Below are 22,621 nucleotides of genomic sequence, written 5' to 3' on the forward strand. Positions count from 1 at the left end.
AACCCACAAGTTCCCTTTAATTCTCAATATTGGAAATAATTTTCAAAGGAAGCAAGCCAGTGTCTCGTACAGATCATGTCAATTGTAGATCATGCCAATCCAGCATCTTCAGGGCACCAATCAAGGGTGGAGCCCAGTGCTGGCCCAAAGTATGTAATCAAATATTCGTTAAACAAATATTTCTTAAATAAATCAGTTGGTAAAGAAGGGCCCATCCTGAATGATGAATAAGCATGTCAGAGAGGCTAGGGTTGCCCATGCTTCCTCCCTCCTAGTGGATCACCCTAGTACAAGGGCTCTACCAAAATCTGAAAGTGTGAGCTGAAACCCAACCAGAACTTATTTTTTTCTGAATCCCTACTCAGGGTTTCTGCCATTCCACTGTGTCTTCTTCCCCAGGGACAGCAGCCTGAGGTTTCCTGAACTTCATTGTGGAGATAAATAACTTTAGGTTTTTAAAAAATTGGAAAGAAAAACAAACACAAAAGAATTCCCATTCCTGTCTCCACTTAACTCAGAAGCAAATGTGAGTCCCGTTAGCAGGAATGTAAACCAGTATAACCACTATGGACAACAGTATGGCGGTTTCTCAGAAAACTAAAAATAGGACTACCATATGATCCAGCAATCCCACAACTAGGCATTTATCCAAAGGGAAAAAAAAATCAGTATATTGAAGAGATATCTGCACCCTCATGTTTACTGCATCACCACATCACAATAGCCAAGATATGGAATCAACCCAAGTGTGCAAAACCAGATGAATGGATAAAGAAAATGTGGCAAATTAGCCGGGCGTGGTGGCATATGCTTGTAATCCCAGCTACTCAGGAGGCTGAGGCAGGAGAATCACTTGAGCCCGGGAGGCAGAGGTTGCAGTGAGCCCAGATTGTGCCACTGCACTCCAGCCTGGCCAAGAGAGTGAGACTCTGTCTCAAAAAAAAAAAAGAAAGAAAGAAAGAAAAGAAAAGAAAATGTGGCATATATACATAATGGAATATTATTCAGCCATAAAAAATGAAATCCTGGCCAAGCACAGTGGCTCATGCCTGTAATCCCAGCACTTTGGGTGGCCGAGATGGGTGGATCACCTGAAGTCAGGAGTTCAAGACCAGCCTAGCCAACACAGTGAAACCCCGTCTCTACTAAAAACACAAAAATTAGCCAGGTGTGATGGCGTGTGCCTATAATCCCAGCTACTCAGGAGCCTGAGGCAGGAGAATTGCTTGAACCTGAGAGGCAGAAGTTGCAGTGTGCCAAGATCATGCCACTGCACTCCAGCCTGGGCAACAGAGCAAGACTCCGTCTCAAAATAAATAAATAAATTAATAAATAAATTAAATAAATAAATAACTAAAATCCTGTCATTTGCAGCAACAGGGATAAGCCTGAAGGACATTATGTTAAGTGAAATAAGCCAGGCACAGAAAGTTAAACACCCGGCCAAGCATGGTGTCTCACACCTGTAATCCTCGCACTTTGAGAGGCCAAGGTGGGCGGATCACTTGAGGCCAGGAGTCCAAGACCATCCTGGCCAACATGGCAAAACCCCACCTGTACTAAAAATACAAAAATTAGCTGGGCATGGTGGCACACACCTATAATCCCAGCTACTCAGGAGGCTGAGGCAGGAGAATCGCTTAAATCTGGGAGGCAGAGGTTGCAGTGAGCCAAGATCATACCACTGCACTCCAGCCTGGGCGACAGAGTGAAATCCTGTCTCAAAAAAAGAAATGATAAATGTTTGAGATGATGGTATGCTAATTACCCTGATCTGATCACTATATATTGTATATATCGAAACACTGCTATGTACCCCATAAATATGTACAATTTATGTACGCATTTATTAATATGTTTCAGGTTAAAAAAATCAAAATTAAGCTGGGTACGGCAGCTCACATCTGTAAATCTCAACACTTTGGGAGACCAAGGTGGGAGGACAGCTTGAAGCCAGGAGCTAGAGATCAGCCTGGGCAATATAGCAAGACCATCTCTATTTAAAAAAAAAAAAAAAAAAAAAAAAGGTTAAAAAATAATAAAAAAAATGTTAAGTCATGAGGACAAGGCCATGGGTCTATGCTCTCCTGTTTTCTGTGTACATGTCAGAGGTAGCAAGGAGTAAGGGTAGTAACAGCTGGGGCCTGAAGGTGATCGATAGAAGTCCTGATCAAAAATATCCCTTTGTTCTCTCTTAGATTCATCTGGGATCCAAGAGTGCAAGATGGGCTGCAGACCCAGACCCACTGCCACAGAGGGCCCACCGGATGCTCACCCTTAGTGGGCACCCACGGTCTTCTTTTCGGGCCTAGATGCTGCTCTCTCCCCAAAGAGAAGACAGTGGTCTTGTTTGGGAGGAAAGAACCTAAAAATGAAGTTTCCAAAGTTGGCAGAAAATTCCCAGTCAGCCCTTCAGTTTGACAGGAATAAAGGAGCTGACCTGGGTGGGGTAGCATTTCAAGATGTAGTCCCCAGCAGAGAACTGTTTATAAGGCTAGATCCCTGCCTAAGCCAGGCCCTGAGGATCTAGGCACAGCATGAGGTCAAAGACTGTGTCTCAGGAGAACATTAAGGGTTGAAGGAACAATAACAAAATGTCTGCATGTGTGTCTGGGGAAGGGGGAGTGTCATCCTCTCACATGCCCTGGCCCTCCCACCCGTTGCCCAAGAACAATAAGCCCACTGTTATTTACTGAGCAATTCAACATAGACACTTCCCACACCAAGCACTTCGCTAAGCACAAACAAATTCATCTCGGTGGTCCACTGTCCAAAGCCTTCAACAAACTGGGATCTCTCTCATGTCCCCAGTTAGCTGGGCTGAGACACAGAAGTAACCAGGCCAGATACTACCTCTGTCTTGGCACCAGCAGCTGAGGTACTTTGGTCTCCGGGCCTGCCAGTTTCAAATAAGCAACTCTCTCTTTGCCTATTGTCAGGAGCACCCAGGTGAGCAGTAGCCCAGCTACAGCAAAAGGGATTGTCAATGGTTTCCCCTCACCTACCCCATGTCACTGAACTATAAGATGGCTCTTTCCTGGAGAGAAGTTTGGAAGAGTCAGAGAGAAAAGCAGAAAGTAAGTCAAATAATTACAAGTAACTTGCCTGGAGCATGGACCTCCGAGCCGAGGGGATGAACATTACCATCCCCACTTCATAGATGAGAAAACTGAAGTGCATAGAGGCAGGTGACAGAAGGTTGGAAATGAACACTTACTGAATGCCAACAATGTGTCGGCCTCATCACACACAGTCTCACTTAACATCACTGAGGTCACATTTATTAAGCCAACAAGTAGTGGAGGCGGGTCTTCTGGACATTCCTGGAGCTCCTTCCACAACTCCACCCACCTCTCCTGTCATGTTGTCTTCAGACACTGCCTTGGCAACTATTTTGGCTAAGACTCAAACATTCTGGCATAGGAAGCCTGGGCACATCTGGGAAGCACTGCTTGGGAAGGTCCCCTTGTCTCACTGGGGCAGAGCTTGTGAGTCAGCCCAATTGGGTCTGAGCTCAATGACCTCATTTCCCACCTGCCACCTCCCCCAGGGGCCACCCCCGCTGGGCTTTCAGTGGGGCTGCTGGTATAGAAAAGAAGGCAAGTATAAGTGGGGCAGGGAAGTCAGAGGAAGGATGAGCCCTACTAACGCAATCCCAGAGTTCTAGTATCTTCCCTGGCCAAAGAATAGTCATCACAGCGTCACTTACACTGCCTTCATCAGGTCAGAGGCTAAACTCTATTGTTTAGGCTCCAGTTCCCACCATTTCCTGCTACTAAGAGTGGGGACAAGGCATGGCAAGGCAGGTCCTGGTCTGTTTTGCCTCTCTGGATGACAGCACTGTCTCAAGCAGCTATTTTCCATAAGGGGGAAAACAAGGTTTGCTTTGAATCTTTAGCCTAGGGGCCATTCTGCTCCTCCTCCTCCTCCTTCACTGACTCACTCACTTCCCAGCAAGCCAGCCTCTTCCCTGTTGACTTGGAAGTGGTAACTGGTACAGTTATCTACTAGGACCTCTTCCAGACTCTCAATACGGCCCATAAGACCTGCCTAGGGTTAACCTTTTGTATGCCCATGCCTTTTCCCAGTAGCTTCTAGAAAGAAGAACAACACCCAACCTCACTCACAGCTTAATGGGTTAGCAGTAGTTCTTCAACCACTCCAACAGCTCCAGAGGGCATGGGAGACAAGGGTCCGCTTTCATTTGTTTTGACCCAGCCCTGTCATCCAAAGCTCCTCAAGAAGCATTTCAACTGGAAGACAAGGGCATACTGGAGACTGGGAGTTACTCCTCCAATTACCATATGTGTGATGGTTAGCAATGGAAATATAACCACCTCGTCCCTGTGGGAGCAGAGCTCAGGTCAAAGGTGAAAATTGAAGGAAAAAAAATCAGAGATAGTGATGTCACTTTAGCAAGTTAGTTTCTTTGTTAATCCAGCCTTAATTGCATGGCCTTTTGTTCAACCTCAGGCCCAGGTAGAGCCCTCTTGTTCTTCTCTCCACACATGAAAGTCAGGAAGAAAACCATCTCCTTAGTGTCTGAACCTAACTTCAGTTCTTACTTTCAAAATCATCTTAGCCAAACCATATCCCCAGGGCAAATACTCTCCAGCCCCAACTCATCTTTCCTTCTTAGGCACATGGGTTGTCCCACCAGCTCCTTAGCATGGCCATTCCTTTTTACATTTTCTCATTATTTCAACCCAGGCATCCTAGAATCTCATATGTCTTCTCCCTTCTGAACTTCAACTTGTCCTCTAAGAAAATAAACAGTCCAGAATTCCAAATTGTCAGACCTGAAAAAGACCTCAGAGATCACTCGATTCGAACCTTGCAACATACAGCTGGGGAAACTGAGGTCCAAAGAAATGGAGGCACTGGCCCAGAGCCACACAGCTGCTAGGCAGTGTGGGAGGAGGGGTTAAAAACCTGGCTTTTGAGGCTGGGCGCGGTGGCTCACGCTTGTAATCCCAGCACTTTGGGAGGCCCAGGTGGGTGGATCACCTGAGGTTAGGAGTTCGAGACCAGTCTGACCAATACAGTGAAATCCTGTCTCTACTAAAAATACAAAAAATTAGCCAGGCATGGTGGCGTGTGCCTGTAGTCCCAGCTACTAGGGAGGCTGAGACAGGAGAATTGCTTGAACCCGGGAGGCGGAGATTGCAGTGAACCGAGATTGTGCCACTGCACTCCAGCCTGGGTGACAGCACAAGACTCCGTTTCAAAAACAAAAAACAAAAAAACTGGCTTTTGATCCACTAGCCTATTTAGTAAGCCATAGTGCCAGCCTGGCATTTAGAAAACAGTAGATACTTCAAGCATACTATTATTGATCTAAAAAAACTACGTGGAGGAGGCTGGATCAATTTGTTTCTGTGAAAAACTCCAAGCTGGCACTGCTTGGAAGTTTAGCTTTCAACAGAGGGCAGGCCTAACTTTCAGGCTGTGAGACAATCACCACCACCCATTCTAGGGAGACTAAATGTTTTATAACACCATGGAAGGAAAACTCAGACAGCCTTGTTTCCAGAACTGTTTCCTTTGGAAAAACTTAAATAGCAACTGGTTGGGAAGGCCCCCAGTAACAGGCATAGCCAAGACACAAGCTGGGGATTGAGGAGGGCACAGAGCAGAGAAAGAGGAAGGGAATTTGAGTAATGGGTTCATATCTAGGCAGCCAAGAACAACAGATTCGTTCAACTCCCATAAAACTTCAAAGCTGCTGAAATAAAAGGAGTGCAGGTCCATCATTAATAAAGTCAATCTCCAAATGGGCAAAGCCCCTATCCGGGGCCACACCTAGCTGAGCTTCACTCTTTAGCGTCAGTTTCCTGCTTGACCCAGCTTCCTGCCAGCAAGTTTCACAGGAAGTATTTGTAGACTGGAAACTGACCATTTTTGGCTGCCTTAATATGCCAGCTCTGCCCCGGGTGCCAGAAGAGGGCTCTATTCCCTCTGCTTAGGAACAGACTCCAGCAACCTCCAGTATCATACTTCTGAAGCACACTGGAGCTGATCCAAACCCAAACTTGGGTTCCATCTATTGCTCATGGGAATATTAAAACTGCTGAAGCCAGGATTAGTCAAATATGCAGTTGCAGGGGGACGCTTCTGGCCCTAATCAAAAAGCTCTGTTTCCAGCTGAGTGTGGTGGCTCATGCCTATAATCCCAGCACTTTGGGAGGGTGAGGTGAGCAGACCGCTTGAGCCCAGTTGAAGACCAGCCTGGGCAAAATGGAGAAATTCTGTCTCTACAAAAAGTATAAAAATTAGCTGGGCATGGTAGCGCACGCCTGTAGTCCCAGCTACTAATACTCAGGAGGCTGAGGCATGAGAATCGCTTGCTTGAAAACAGGAGGCAGAGGTTGTAGTGAGCCAAAATCTCGCCACTGCCCTCTATCCTGTGCAACAGAGAGAGATCCTATTGAAAAAAAAAAAAAAAAAAAAAAAAAAAAAAAAAAAAAAAAAAAAAAAGCAAAGCAAAGCAAAGCTCTAGTTTCAACCCCAGGGGTAGGCTAAGGTTGGCTTCCTAACTACCTTGCTGGTAAGCTAAGAACCAAACCTAGTATCTGTGGAACCCACAAAACTGGAGCCCTTGTTCTGGAAATAATGGTATCAGCATTTTGAGCTTTGGAGCCTTTTTGACCTTCGTCTTTCTAAAATTCAGTTTCCTAATCTATAAAACGGGTCTAATAATATCGACCTCACTACAGGGTTATTGGGAGATTTAAGTTAAAATAATAGAACATGTTTGACACTGGAGGAAGAAAATAATTTAATAGTAATAAAAACATAAAATAATAATAATAACTGACATGAAAGTACTTGACACATCATAAGTAGAATGTGATGATTACTAACCACTCCCCTTTTAGCCATATTATGACGAATATCCTACCTGTCAGGAATAATTTAAAACAAAAACCTGTTCCACTACAGAGGGCTAGGGGCTGCCCAAGAAGACCCCTAAAGAGCCCTTCTAGCATAAAGGACTCTCACTTTCAGGGAAAACTAAAAGGTGATTACACTTCGAGTTGGCAAGACAATGTGAAACCGTGCACAACAGTTAAATACACACATATTCCAGCATTATTTTAAATATTTTATCTCTTGAGAGGGATGGGGATTTCCTCCCCAAGAAGCAGAATCCTATGGAGAGGCAGAGCATAACACAGCACCTATGCTACCTTATTATTTTCAAAGGCTGCCTGATCTTCCCTCCTTATTCTGGATTCTGCCTTGTCATTTTCTCCAGTTATGTCCCAGTAACACATACAAGTCTGCAACCCTCAACACAACCTACTGGGACCTCCAAACTCCCTCAGATGGTATCCAGAAGATCACAAACTGGGTTTGCAAACTAGCTTATCAGAATCACCTGAGGTCAATTTTTAAAATATAGATTTCCCAACCTTGTCCACAGAGATTCTGATTTACTAGGTCAGAAGTAGGGACCATGCATCAGAAGTTAAGCAACTCAGGTAATTCCAAGACCTAGCCAGATTTGGGAGCCCGTGGCATAGATTATACCCCCCGAGCCAACCAGCCTCTCATGGAATGGTGTTTTATGGGGTTTTTTGTTTTTGTTTTTTTTTGTTTTTTTTTTGTTTGTTTGTTTTGTTTTGTTTTGTTTTGTTTTGTTTTGTTTTAGATAGAGTCTCGCTCTGTCGCCCAGGCTGGAGTGCAATGGCGTGATCGTGGCTCACTGCAACCTCTATCTCCCAGGTTCAAGCAATTCCCCTGCCCCAGCCTCCTAAGTAGCTGGGATTACAGGCACCCACCACTATGTCTGGCTAAGTTTTGTATTTTTAGTAGAGAAGGGGTTTCACCATGTTGTCCAGGCTGGTCTTGAACTCCTGGCCTTAAGTGATCCGCCCACCTTTGCCTCTCAAAGTGCTGGAATTACCGGCATGAGCCACCATGCCTGGCCTGGGATGGTGTTAATAGGACTAGAGGGATGTCTGATAGAAGGGAAACACAACAAGTAAAGAACAACTGAAAGACCGGGTGCGGTGGATCACGCCTGTAATCCCAGCACTTTGGGAAGCCAAGGCGGGCGGATCACTTGAGGCCAGGAGTTCAAGACCAGCCTGGCCAACATGGTGAAACTCCACCTCTACTAAAAATACAAAAATTAGCCGAGTGTAGCAGCGCATTCCTGTAGTCCCAGCTACTTGGGAGGCTGAGGCAGGAGAATCGCTTGAACCCAGGAGGCGGAGGTTGCAGTGAGCCAAGATCACATCACTGTCCTGCAGCATGAGCGACAGAGCAAGACTCTGTCAAAAAAAAAAAAAAAAAAAAAAAGCCAACTATAGAGACATCTGGGCTGCTGGACCTGGTAAATGGCTCTCCAGGGTTGAATACAGTCCACATCCACAAAAGATAAAGGATGCAAGGATGTGATCAGTTCTGCTACTGCCCTCAAATCCCTCTGTACCTTGGCCTCCCTATTTGTAAAGTAGTGCAGGGATTATCCCTGCTCCTCCCTACCTAGAATAATCACTACACACCACCACATACACCACTGTGCACTAAAGTAATGTCTCTGTAGTAAGAGCAACATAGCTTTGTGTTCTGAAAACCTGATCTCAAGATCCAGGTCTACCAATAATAAGCCATGAACTCTTAAATTTCAACTTGTTACATGGGTATAATGATGCCACCATGGCAGGAGTGTTGTGCAGTGCTTAATGAGGTATATCCCAAACTTAGCTTACTACTATAAGAATTTGGCACTGGTCAAAAAGTCCAGACTTCTAGACACCACCCTAAGCTTACTGAATTGGACTCTCCAGAGGAGACGCTGGGGAATTAGCATTTTTAACAAATGCCTCAGGTGATTCTTTCCATCTGAAAAGTTCAAAGAAACAACATATGGCCCTGATGCTGTTGAAATGAGAGAACAGGACCAGGCGTCTGGTCATCCAAACTGCTTTCTGGCCCAGAGATCCCCATGACTGGGACCTTGAGGTTAGCATCCAGCAAAGTATGGTCAGATGGCAGGAAGAGGAGGAGACTTTGAAATCACAATCAGAACGCTAAGTGCACCACACCCTCAGGCCATTGTCCAGGATCTTCAACCATTGTCCCATCTAGCTAAGAATCAAACAGTGGGAGAAAACAGACAGTTCAGATACTTCAGCATTCAAAACATGATGCTATAATTAGGGCCCCACTCAAAGCCCTCTTGAGTTCTCTGCCTCTTAAACACTCCACATTCACTCTTTCTGGAAGAACTTTCGGGCAAGGAGCAGACCTTAAATGAAGCTCTTCCTTTCCTTGATGTTCTTGGAACTTGAGGAAAAGAAGAGGCATGGTTGAGAGGATGCTGCATTTGCATACAGATGTGAGTAGGTTGGTGGGTGAGGGTAGGAGTCTAAAATAGGTGTGACTAGCAATGGTGCACTAGAACCAGCTTGCAGTAGAGCTGATCATGCACATCTCTTCCCAACTCCTCCACCAAGGACTGCGTATTGGTAGCCTGAAATCAGCCATGGTGGGAGTATTTATACCATGGGAATTGGTAAACGGTAAAAATCATGGATTTGCCAAAGAGTTGATTGTTAAACATTTACCAGCACATTGGACAAGAGACACATGCAAGTTAAGCATTATTAAACCCATTTTATGAATGAGGAAACTGAGTCTCAAAGAAAGGAACCAACTGCTATTTTCTAGCTGCATGACCTTGACCAAGAGCCAAGTCTGTCTGACTAGCTACAAATCCCTGGCTCTCCTTACCAGTACCCCAGGGTAGCAGGACGTCCTTACTATCAGGCAAAAGGTGGCTGACCCAAAGGGCTCCCCATCAGCTAAAGGTCAAACAAGGGCACCTAATTGTGCCCAGTGCACCACCAAGGAAATCTGAGGATAAAGAGTTCAGGACTAAGACATGAAGCCAACAAGAGACAGTCTCATCCCCACCAGAGGAGACAGGCTGGAGTGAGGCAGGGAGTGGGCTAGAGAGCCCCAGTAGAAACCACAGGACATGATTAAGCATTCTTAAGGTCTCTTCACAAATACCTGATAGAAACCCTGGGCTGTAGAGGTAGTCTGTGGAACATTACAAGTCCCTAGACCTCTTAAAGCCTCAGTTTTCCTACAGGTAAAATGGGAGTAATAATGCCTACCTCATCAGAGTGTTGCAAGGATGACATTTTATCCTTTACAAATAGAAAAGCACCTGGCCTTGGTACCTGGCATGTAGTAGATGTTTCATAAATTTTAGTTCCTTTCTCCTGCAATCCCATTATACAACCCAGATTCTTCCAGAGCCTCTGGCTCACTTGTATACAACAATAATCCTAGCCCCATGTGTGCAGTGCTCTACAATTTAAAAGATACTTGCCCATATGCATTTTCTCACTGAATTAAACCCTGTAAGAAAAAGACAGGACTGAGACAAGTACCATTTTAAAGAAGGGAGAAATGGAGGTTCAGTGAGGTAAAGAACAACATGCTCAAGTGTGAAAGAAACAGAACTAGAACCCTGATCTCCCTAACTACTAGTATTCTGTTCTTTACCTTTCCAAGCTTCTCTTATTTAAGGCTACACAAAGGTCCTTCCAAAGGCTTGTCTATTACCATTTGTTTCACCCAAGAAACTGAGCAGCCTCTGGACTTCAGGTCTGTCTTAGGATGCTACAAAAGAGGCTGTCTTTGGGACAGGAGAAGAGCATTGGTAACACAGGGTAGGAACAGTCCTTGTGGTAGAAGGAGTCACATCATTAGCTCAGAGCAACCAGCAACGAATGATGGTTCAGAGATTGGGTCTGAATCCAATCCCAGTAAACTTGGGATACTCCCTTCCCACTGTAGGTCTGAGTGTTCCCAACTGTAATGTCTGGGTTTTACTCAGTGGTTTTGACTTTATTACATTTTTAACAGCTTCCTGCCTCCTCAATCTCCCAAACTGAAAATCACACAAAACTTCAAAATATGAAGTATGTAAAAGTAGAGCTGTTCTGGTTGAAGGGAGGCTGTAACTCACCAGGTAGCCCAGCCAAACAGTTTGTAACCCACTGGATTAACAGCTTGAGGGGAGGGAGAGAGCTCTAGGTCTGACCTTCTAGAATTCTACTCATCCCTAGCTTTGCCACTGATTCCTTATAGCACTTATATGACTTTCTGGGCTTCAGTTTCCCCATCTGTAATGTGAAGTGGTTGGACTAGTTGGCCTCTAAAGGCCCTTTCAGCTTTGCAATTTCAGGAAAAAAGTGTTCAGCTATTCCCACAGTAGAAAACTGTGGAGAGAGACCAAGACCAGCATGAGCAAAGGTCAATCTCCACTCTGAAGAAAGCCCTTCAGCCTCTGGTGACTCTGAACTGAACTCTTCAGGCAATTCCTCAAGCACTGGGTGGGTGGGCAGACAGGCAGGAAGGCCGGCGCCCCACCCTCTTTTGCACAGGAAGCTAGCTACATCCTCTTTTCCCCACCCCAGGCAGCACATCACCAAAGGTCCCCAGCAGAAACAGTGGGGGGCAGGGAGAAGAGAAGGATGGGGCCTGAAAGGAAGCTGAACATGCAAATCACCTCAGCTAAGGAGCCATTTGTGGGGAGGGAAACAACTGGGGCCCTGAGAAAGAGCAGCAAAGCTTCCCATTATCTACTGGGGCCCAGCTCCCCAACAAAGCTTAGCCAAAGTGGCCTGAAGCCACAGGCTGTCATAAAGAATCACAAGGCATGGGTTGGTACAGTGAGCAGCCTGGACCCACTCACTCCGCCTCACTCAGTTTCTGCAGGCCAAAGATCTGGGGCTCTTACACAAAGTGTTTCTCAGGTACAGTCTTTCTTAGGGTAAGAACACAGACATGCCATGTGCGAGGGTGAGGTGTACACATGAGTGAACAATCAAGAATACAGAAGCTCTTCATGCCTCTCAAAGCCAAGGAGGCAGGCACTAATCCTCACTGCCTTACCACCAGCCCATTTTCCGGTGCCCACCCCCATACCCTGTGACTGGGGCCCAGCCCTCCCCACATCCTGTTCTCAGAGAACACGTGGCTGCCTAAGGAAAGATAATGTCATTACCATACTTCCCCTCCATAGAGGTGGCTTTCGTTGACTGGGGAGGGAGCTGCAGTTCTCTATCTGACCAGACTGAATAATCTACAGTAAATCTCCCAGTTTCACAGAATGGAACAGGAAGGGTAACTAGGTAACACTAGGAGCACCTTCTAAATTGGAGGATCCATGCCTACAGATAGATGATGATGATTCAAAGCACTTCTGGAAAAATTAATTTTCTGGAAAAACCCAAATTGACAATTTAACTTACATTTGGAGACTGGAAGATGACATGCCAGTGTTCTTCCTTGATTAACAAACCAGGAAATGCAAAAACACAAGAAAATTATATTTTTAAAAAGGTCCCAAGTGTCACTCAAGTCTCATTACACATGTGTTTTAGATGCCAGCATTGGTATTTCTGTTAAAGCACCCTGATTTAAATGTGCCTACAGTGGCTTTGGCCCATTTGAAAAAGAAAATGATCTCACGCTATAGGAAGGTCCCCTGACAAACTCAAAGAGGAAGACGCAGCCAGGGTGTACCACAGCCTGAACCTACTCATTGTTGAAACTTCCTTCTCTCCTCTCTAAACAGCTCGGACTCCCTGGCTCCCCCATGTCTTCCCTTCCCACCCTATAAATATAGCAAATAATGTGGCTGAACATCCATCTGAATATTCAGGGAGGGCCTCCTTACTCACATGAGAAGTTGGAAGGCAGATGCCTCACTACTAAGTGCAGACCTTCAATGTGGCATGATCCTTGGTTGGGCTTGTATGGGGGACTTTGGCTGGCTACCACTAAGCAGGATGTCCCCAAACCCCCACCCAGCCTGCTGTTCCCCTACACCTAATCTTACAGCCTAATCCAATTCTCATCCCCATTAGGGAACAAGGTTTACCATGTAGACCTTAAGAAAATACCTACTCTCAAAAATACCTACCTCCAGTGGATGTAATGAAGGTTGAAAGGTGGCCTCATAACCTGCTGCAGGTGTATTTGTTTACAGCCAATAGCTCACAGCCTTCATTTCTGTCATGACCACCTTCCTGGAAGCAGAGGTATAGAGAGCCCAAAGAATGCTCTTGGGCTCTATGGATCTATGATTGTTTTGGAAAAGTCCCTTGGTGGCAAGGATAAGATAAGAGACCACATGGCATCCAGCTTATTAGTTTTGGTCCCTATGTAGCTTGAGATAACTTCTCCAAAAGCTGGCTTTGTTTTTTCGAGTTGATAAAGCCACATCTTTCCCTCCAAACCACAAATTCAGCTAACAATTTACTGAGACTAGTAAAAGCTATTTAACCTATCCTGCAATAATAAAAGGGTTTTTAGCACCCCTACCACCACAAACATATAACCTTCACACCCCTCAATGCTGAGGTGAGCAAGCATGAACCCACCTAGCCCCCCCCACACACATATTCATATCAGTTCTTTGGAGAGAATAAGAATCCTACCCTCAGCCCCGAATGTTTGGTCTAGTTTTTTCAGACAACAGTAAAGAGGCCAGCCAGAATCTCTACGGAAATTACCCAGAAGCCTCCCTAATGGTCAAGGCAACATACATTGTTCCATAATCCAAAGCAAACCCTAAAAATCTACAATTCTAGTAAGATCTGGAAAAACAAGTAAGACTACCTCTTACCTACCTCAGGTGTTTCAGAAAGAACCCACATTATCAACACAGACATATGTAAACACATACAGGTGCCACATACCACCACTTTATCAGACACCCAATATGGATCAGATTAGGCTTTGAAATAATTCGTGTGTGTGTGTGAATGAGCAAGCACGTGAGGGCATTTTTTGTCAGATGGAGGAAATATGCAGATAAATGGATGAGAAATTATCATTCTCTACAGCAAGGGCAGAGATCGAGGTAATTAAAGTGGACTGTGGAAACACAAGCAAGAGGCATCCAGGCCATAATGGGGAAGGTGAGGAGACAAGGGGAGGTGAGAAGGCAGAAGGTTTCTTGAGATAGAGTTGACCTCTCCTGAAGGATAAAGGAGACTATCACAGGAAAAAGATTAAAGGGAAAAGGAGCCTCATGGTGTTCTGGGTAGAGAGACAGCATGTACAGGGATACAGAGGTAAGAAACACAAAGTATTCCTTTCAAATGACACAGAGAAATATACAAGCAAAAACTCTCTCAAAGGCATGAAGTTAAATATCAATGTCTCCTTTCCCAGCTTCCTGACCCTCTTCCCAGAATTTATCAGAAGAAAATGAATTAAAGATCTTCCCACCACTTTGGCATTAGGTGCCAGGTCATAAGATTTGGGGGAGATAGGCCACAATCAGAGACAGAAATCCCTGAAGACAAAGCCAGGCAAGGTGGACTAATGTATAAAATAAAGGTAAGAAGCTAATTATGTTCCCACAGCCCCACTGAGGCACCAGCTTAGCTTAATGAGCACTCCGCGTCCTAGCTCACACAGACCTCAGGAGAATCACTCTTCAGGACTTGAGGGAGCCCATGACAACATACTTTCTTTTTTCTTTTTTTTTTTTTTTTTTTTTTTGAGACGGAGTTTTGTCTTGCAGCCCAGCCTGGAGTGCAATGGCACCACGATCTCATGATCTCGGCTAACTGCAACCTCCACCTCCCAGGTTCAAGCAATTCTCATGCCTCAGCAACCCAAGTAGCTGGGATCACAGGCATGTGCTACCACGTATGGCTAATTTTGTATTTTTAGTAGAGACGGGGTTTCACCATGTTGATCAGGTTATCCTGATCAACAGTTATCCACACACCTCAGCCTCCCAAAGTGCTGGGATTACAGGTGTGAGCCAACACGCCCAGCTGAACAACATACTTTCAATACACATGGATAACCTGCCCACCTACAGATAGACCTGGAAAGGCAACCAAACTAAGATCCCTCTGCATCTACACTCCACCACACACACACACACACACACACACACACACACACACACACAAAGAGGAAGTGAAAGCTACCAGCATAACAAGGGTCTGAGGTGGGCCTCAGCCAAGGCTGCCTGGCTTCTGCAAAGGGGCGGAGATCCACTGATTTTACAAACTGTTTTGCCTTCTTAAGTAAGAATTCCTCTAATCATTTTCTCCTCCATACATCCTCCATTCTTCCCACCCCATAACCATCCTTTCTACCCTGGGTCTCATGTGCCTCTTCTCCTTTTCTACTACTCCCTCATCCTGGGACTTTTAAGGCCCCCCAGAGCTGGAGTTCCTCTTTACAAAGCGATGGACACACCCACAATGGATTCTCAGACAACCGTTCCCTCCAACAGATTGCTGCAGAAGGCTCAGTGGGTTTCACCACAAACTAGGCCAGTCATTGGTATCACCGTTTGAAGTATCGGTTTCCTCATCTATTAAAACAAAATCATAAAGAGTGCCGGGCGTGGTGGCTCATGCCTGTAATCCCAGCACTTTGGGATTTTTGGAAAATCCCAGCACTTTCATGATTTTTGGAAAAAAATCATAAAGAGATAGTGCAGTACAGGAGGCACACTCACAAATTAAAAGCAGACTTTAGGGTTCTAAAATTATTCAATCTCAAATCCTTAAAGAGGGCAAAATATGATGGAAAAGATTTAGGGAATCCAGCCATTTATCGAGCACTTTCAATATGCCAGGTACTCTCCTACTCTCCTAGATATATTCATACTCTTGAGTTCTTTTAACTCTCATAAATCTCAGTGAAGTAGGTATCATTACTATCCTGCATTTGGGGTTTGGTTTTTTTTTTTTTTTTTTTTTGAGATGGAGTCTCACTCTGTCACCCAGGTTATAGTGCAGTGGTGAGATCTCGGCTCACTGCAACCTCCGCCTCCCGGGTTCAAGCAATTCTCCTGCCTCAGCTTCCCGGATAGCTGGGACTACAGGCACATGCCACCACGTCCAGCTAATTTTTTATATTTTTAGTAGAGATGGGGTTTCACCGTGTTAGCCAGGATGGTCTGGATCTCCTGACCCCATGATCTGCCCGCCTCGGCCTCCCAAAGTGCTGGGATTACAGGTGTGAGCCACCGCACCCAGCCCACTATCCTCCATTTTAAAAATGGGGAAACTAAGGTTCAGAGACATTAAATACATTACCCAAAGTCATGCAGCAATAAATAATGGTTAAAATGATTCTAATATTTGGTTTCTCATTTATCTTATAACTACCACCCTCCTTTCTCTTGAATCAACTTGAGCAATGTTGATCAGACTCTAGGCCCTCCAAAAAAAAATCACAGGAAGACCTGAGGCAACTCTACTTAGGATGCTCACCATTAATTATCACCTGAAAACTATTTAAGCCAACCTCACTCATTGACTACTCATAAATATTCTTTAGTCCTTAAAGGGCAGAAGCATCATTTCATATTCCTGATATCCATTATGCTACTGTGGGTAGAGGTGCAGGGTTTGGGGAGCAGTAGAAAAGGGGAGAAAAGGAGCAGCCCTGGTAAGTGCTGCTCAACTCTTTGAGCCCAGCGGTCAGTAAGCCCAGTGGTTGAGTCTCCCTGGCCTAGTAGCCTAGAGCTGGGTGGATATCTACAATCCTAGGTGTGTTTGAGGAAGGCAGGCACAGCAGCAGGGAGAAGAAAATGCATTCCAGAGCAGACATGAGGCACCTCCTATTAGAATCCTGACCTTTCCAGGAGAGTGACTTAGCCTTGGCACCATACTCCTTCCACTCCAGGATTCCCAAAGACCTGACACAAATGGGTATGGGTGCTCAAATAGGTATGAACCCCCATAAATACGCAAAAGCTAACATAGTATAAAGGGCATAAGGGCTACAGATGAAGCCAGGAATGCCTCCCTGGCTGGATAAGCCTATCACTAGAACTACACTAGTATCACCCTCACAACTCCAAACAGTTTCAGTGTCTTGCTTCAAAGTAGCCAAGATTCTCTGTCCAGGTGTGGTCCCACAAGAACACAAAGCACATTCTCAAAAAGCCAGATTTGATTTGGTTTTGTAGGAGGCTCAACAAAACCAGGAATTAAGTGTGAGGGAAGTAACAGAAAGAGCTGGCCCCAGCTCTGGAATCTTCTGTTGAGTACAGCTTTGGACTTTTGTGTTTGTGTTTTCAAATCTCCCTAATTACTATCAACAGGAGCTGTGTACTTTCTAGATTTGGGGCTATCTGCGATGAAAAGCAAAGTTTTACAAAGGAACACTGAGCTGGAGGAAAGCATCATCTACCAAGTTATTTCCATTCTAAGGATACAATTTTAATTCTAACCCTAGGTGACCACAGACCCCATGTATACATGGAAGGAGACACAGTGGTTTGGTTAGTTAGTAACCAACATGAAAGGTATTTATGATTGGCTACAAGAAGCAGGATTCGAAGGCCTGCAGTGTGTCTGGCTCAGGAAAGAGGTGACTATTAAGAAGTCATGAGTATATAAGAAATAGGTATACAATAAATTGGCAGTCTAAAACATACAGTAGCAGAGATTGGCAAACTGTCTCTGTAAGCCACATATGGTCTCTGTTGCATATTCTTTTCTCTTTTTAAAAAAAAACAATGCTGGCCGAGGCAGAAGGATCACCTGAGGCCAAGAGTTTGAGACCAGCCTGGCCAACATAGCGAAACCTTGTATCTACTAAAACTACAAAAATTAGCTGGGAGTGGTGATGGGCGCCTATAATCCCAGCTACTCAGGAGGCTGAGGCAGGAGAATCGCTTGAACCCAAGGGGCAGAAGTTGCAGTGAGCGAAGATCATGCCACTGCACTCCAGCCTGGGCAACAAGAGCAAAACTGCGTCTCAAAGCAAAACAAAACAAAACAAAACAAAAAAATTAAAACAAAAAAACAAAAAATGCTTTTAAAATTGTAAAACTTAGTCTTACGATACATACAAAAACTGGTCCAACAGGCAAGTTCACCAGTTCCTAGACTAAACCAAATATTAGTAGTCTGATAACTCCACTGACTATCTGCAAGGCCTCAAACCTGAATAAATATCTCTTTTCACATTCTACTTTCCAAAAAAGATGGAGAGCAAAGGTTTTATCTGAAAGTTAGCCAAAGATAACTGGCTCACATACCAATTAATCATACATAGCAGCCTATTCCCTTCCTATGCAAAGGCACTGGCAGAAAAAATAGATAATAAGCTTAGACCACTAACCATCTTCCCCAAAAGCTCATTCTCATAATAGGAAGACCCTGGGCCAAGCTGATCCCCACGATAGGAGGCCCCAGGCCAGAAGCTGAGCCATAAAATACCTGACTCCCAGGCCTCTGGCTCCGCATGCATGAAGCAGAAAGAAGCAAGAAGGGGATCCCTCTCAGTTGGCCAATTAAGGGCTCAAGAAGCAAAGGAACATGTGTGCCTTGCTTCTCTCCCTATTCCCTCATAAAAGGATTGGAGAATAAAAAGAAATCAACCTAAGGATGCCAAACTCAATGGAAGTGAGAGGCTAAGAATGAAAGAAGGCCACCACAGAGATCCATGGCCAATGACCTCCATTAGTGGCCAACACTACACTAAGGTCTTTCTCCTCTGGACTAAGTATAGGATGTTCATGATCTGCTTGGCCCTTCTCTCAAAAGTGGTGGGAAGAAACAACCATTCAGGAGTGCCTACCTTCTAACCTCCCACCCTGGCTCTTCACACTTGTTCCTCCTATAGAAAAAGAAAAGAGCCAGGAACAGTGGCTCATGCCCGTAATCCCAGCACTTTGGGAGGCCGAGGTGGGTAGATAACCTAAAGCCAGGCGTTCAAGACCAGCCTGGCCAACATGGTGAAACTCCATCTCTACCAAAAAATACAAAAAATTAACCAGGCATGGTGGCAGGCACCTGTAATCCCAGCTACTCGAGAGGCTGAGGCAGGAGAATCACTTGAACCTGGGAGGCGAAGGTTGCAGTGAGTCAAGATTGCACCATTGCACTCCAGCCTGGGCAACAAGAGCAAAACTCCATCTCAAAAAAAAAAAAAAAAAAAGGAAAAGAAAAGAAATAAAAAACATCTACATGTGAAAGTATATACACCTGAAAAGTTAACTACTGCTAAGAATTATAGGTGGATTTCTGGATATAAGAGGTGCCATAGACAGCCAACCGTGGATACAGCCCTTCTTTTCCTCCCCTGTTAGCTTCCATAGTCTTTAGCCAGGAGATAGGGGGCTTCTAGGGAATCTAATCTGACTCAAGGGAGAGGGTAAGACAAAAAATGTCCTTAAACCAATTCAGCAGCTATTGAATCCCTGCAAAATGTGGGGTATTTTACTCTGCACTGGGAATACAGACACTATGACAAGTACTACTTCAAGGGGTTCCCCATCTAGTAGGAAAAAGACATAATTCTTGGACCCCACAGAATGAAGTGTGTACTATATCCACCCTAAAGCTCCAAGTCACCTTTCTCTCCTAAGAAAAGTTCCTTTTGATACTGATGAGAGAAAAGAAACCCAAAGTGTCCTACTCAAACTACTTGCTTCTCTCCATTAAGCACCTTCCCATACCCCCAGGAAGGATTTGGAACAAAGACCCCTTTCCTACCGCAGAAGGAACTTATTCTCTAATCGGGATACTACATGTAAAACAGTGGAAAAATAATCAAAGACCACACTATGGTATGGTGTGCCCCAACATGTGGGAGAGCTTGATGCACTCTGAAAGGATAGTAGCAGTAGGGGCTGGGGCCAAGGAGAGGCTGCTCTATGGCTGGGCTCACTCCCTAATCAAGTGTAAAGGCCATCCAGCTGAAGCAGGAAGCAGAGAACAAGCAGTCCTCAGTTCCCAAGCACAAGACACAAGTCTTGGACACTGAGACAGGGTCCCAGCCCTGCAAGTCCACATGGATCTGAGGAGTGAAGTCACCAGGTCCTTGGAGCTCACCAGCTCCCTATAAAGTTCTCACTAACTGAATGTCTTGATGCTCACAGCATTACTCACCTCCTACCCTATTCTATCCTTCCCCTTTCCCCCAACCACTGGTCTGCTCATGCCTAGACAGTGAACTCACTCTCTAAAAAGGGCTGCTCACCTCCCTTGGGTGCAATTAGTTAACCCCACCCCTTCCTCCAGCACTTGTGGGTTGGGCGCCATAACTACTATCTCCTCCTGGACCTCTGACCAAGTTTAGAGGATGCCCAGTTGAACTGTTAGAAGAGTCCAAAGAGCCCGGGAAAAAGCATTAGCTCAGAGCTCAGATCAGTTGTATCCTTGCCATGTTGGCATGGGCACAGGCCTCCCTCCCCTTTCTCTGGTTCAGTTTTGTCACATGTAGCAAGGAGAGGCTTCTACTAGAGATGTAGTATCAACCTTTGCCCAATGTTAGAAGTCCCTGTGGGAGTGCTTAGAAAATATTGATTCCCAAAGCCTTAACCCAAACCAATTAATCAGAGTCTACATGTGCTCCTACCAACTGATCAAGATCAATTACACAGGCAAGCTGGACTTCCCCAGGTACACCCTGGCCAAGGTAGATGAGAAGTCAGGGAGCCTAGATGGCTCCATGCAAAACTCAGCCCCCTATTATAAGAAGGGCAGCTCTAGCAGTCAACATTCAGCTTCATTCTGGTCTCGTAGGGTCATGAGTTCAAATTTCCCCCTTTTTCCAAACCTTGCTTCAAGTCCACAAGAAAAAAAAATTAAAATGTATTGGAACTAGCAAATCCAACCCCACATGCTTTGACATCAAGCAAGCATTACAACTTTTCCTTTCTCTAAAGGACCAGTCCTATCTGCCATTACGAATTGTTTTTTTCATTTGCCATATATGGTCTCTATGGCCCAATTTTAAGAACCTCCCACCCTACACAGAGGGAATGGTGACAAGAGAGAGCTGCTCTTCCTGCATCCACAGCCTTTTGGCTGCTCTAGTGACACATTCCCATGTGATGGTATCACATTCCTGAGGGAGTACCAACTGCCTGTGACTAGGAACTACCTGGCCACGGACTGGGATAAACCATCTACCTTATGATGTCAGTTTATCACCTGTTTCTGGTGGGTTATCTATGAACTACCTCTCCGGGGCACCTCTTCCCTCTTCATCCACATCCGGCCTCTAATGATGCCTACCACCCTTGCCTGCCCACCCCTCGGCCCAGTTATGCTCCCTTACAAAATTCAGACACAGCTGACCACTTCCAACTTTTCAGAGCTGGTAGAGTTGTCCATTTGGCTCAGTTCCCCACAGAACAAAACCATTTCTGAGATGTGTGCCACCATTCCCGTACCCATGGTGGGGCAGACCAGCCTCCATTGTTAGGGGAATATAACATTTCTGAATAAATCAGAGCTTCAGAGCAGGAAATAGCCCTCAGAGATTAGCCAAACCAACCTCCTGTGGAACAGGCCATGGCCCAAAAAGGAGCAAGGACTTTGTCAAGATTGCTCTGGAAAGCTAACAGCAGGGCCCAGAATAAACAACAGCTCTTCAACTGAAAAAGAGTGCCCTTTGCATGATTCTCCAATACCTCTTCCTCTCAACAAAAAGTTGGATCAATGCTCTTGCTCCCACCAAGGTACAAACAAGACCCTACATTAGCTAAGTCTAAGCAGCTCCCAAACAATTTTCACTTACTAACAAGCAACTCCTATACGTCCAGGAGCATGGCAAAACAAAATAAGTTATTGGCTCAACCAGGTAGAAAGCACAACTAGCCTTGAAGGTAGTGGTCTGACACTACCAAGAATGCGTTACACAGGAAGCCAGCTGCAAAACCAGAGTCAGGCCAGGCCCCAAGCAGGCAGAACACAAACATAACAGGTGGCCATCCCCACACAGCCCCCAAGTGCTCTCTCTCTAAACATTAGTCTTGACTTACGATCTTTTAGAAGAGAGACTGAAAAGAGGTTGGGCAACCACTGGAACGGGGGAAGGGCCAAATGTTTAAAGCTGAAACTTCCTTTCTAGCTTCAGAACTCTGACCTAATCATGACCAGAGCTTAAGTCCAGGCCTTTATGAAACAACACTGCCTTCCCTTCCCACACTCCACCCTGTGAATAGTCGAAAACCAAAGTCTTCTGTCTCCCAATCAAGCCTTGTCTCCATTACTCATTAGCTGAGTAATTTTTGCAGCCACTTAAAGTCTTTGAGCCCCAGTTTTACCTTATGTTTAAGTAAAGATAATAATTCCTGGCTGGGTGTGGTGACTCACACCTGTAATCCCAGCACTTTGAGAGGCTGAAGTGGGCAGATCTCTTGAGCCCAGGAGTTCGAGACTAGGCTGGCCAACACAGTGCAATCCCGTCTCTATTTTAAAAAATAAAAAAAAAAAAGATAATAATTCCTAACCTATGGATAACTATAATAATCCATAACTGTAGAGAGTTGATGAATATCAAATGACACAGTAATAACAATAAAAAAGAGTTTTACAACTATGAAACTTATTACAAATATAGAGAATTATCATTACATGGACACTGGAAGAAAATTACAGGGCAATGCCAGCCAACCTATCAAGAGATTCCTTCAATTCGCATCTGACTTGGCTATTTTAAACAGAAAACTATTTGTAAAATGGGCAGCTATACCCTAAAATTATAAATCCTTTCCGGCTTCCTAACCCTAGAATTTCCTTTTCTGGGTTGTTAAACAGCTAGAGGTTCCAGAAGAACTTGCCCCAAGAGGTTCCTAATGGCTCTT

The 22,621-nt window shown here is 45.0% G+C and overlaps 1 protein-coding gene across 3 annotated transcripts in view; it reads right to left on the reverse strand.

Annotated features, from left to right (window-relative positions):
- The window catches only part of MSN (moesin), a 74,581-nt gene that overhangs the window by 31,971 nt on the left and 19,989 nt on the right, over nt 1-22,621 (reverse strand). The window contains exon 2 of one of the 3 annotated variants that reach the window (XM_031660721.1): nt 12,282-12,317. The exons of the other annotated variants lie outside the window; for them this stretch is intronic. Within the exon in view, the coding sequence (XP_031516581.1) occupies nt 12,282-12,317 (36 nt within the window). The remainder of the gene's footprint in view (nt 1-12,281; nt 12,318-22,621) is intronic. 3 annotated transcript variants of the gene reach the window in all.

This window comes from Papio anubis, chromosome X (genome assembly GCF_008728515.1).
Source record: "Papio anubis isolate 15944 chromosome X, Panubis1.0, whole genome shotgun sequence".
In the NCBI taxonomy this organism is placed as follows: Eukaryota; Metazoa; Chordata; class Mammalia; order Primates; family Cercopithecidae; genus Papio; species Papio anubis.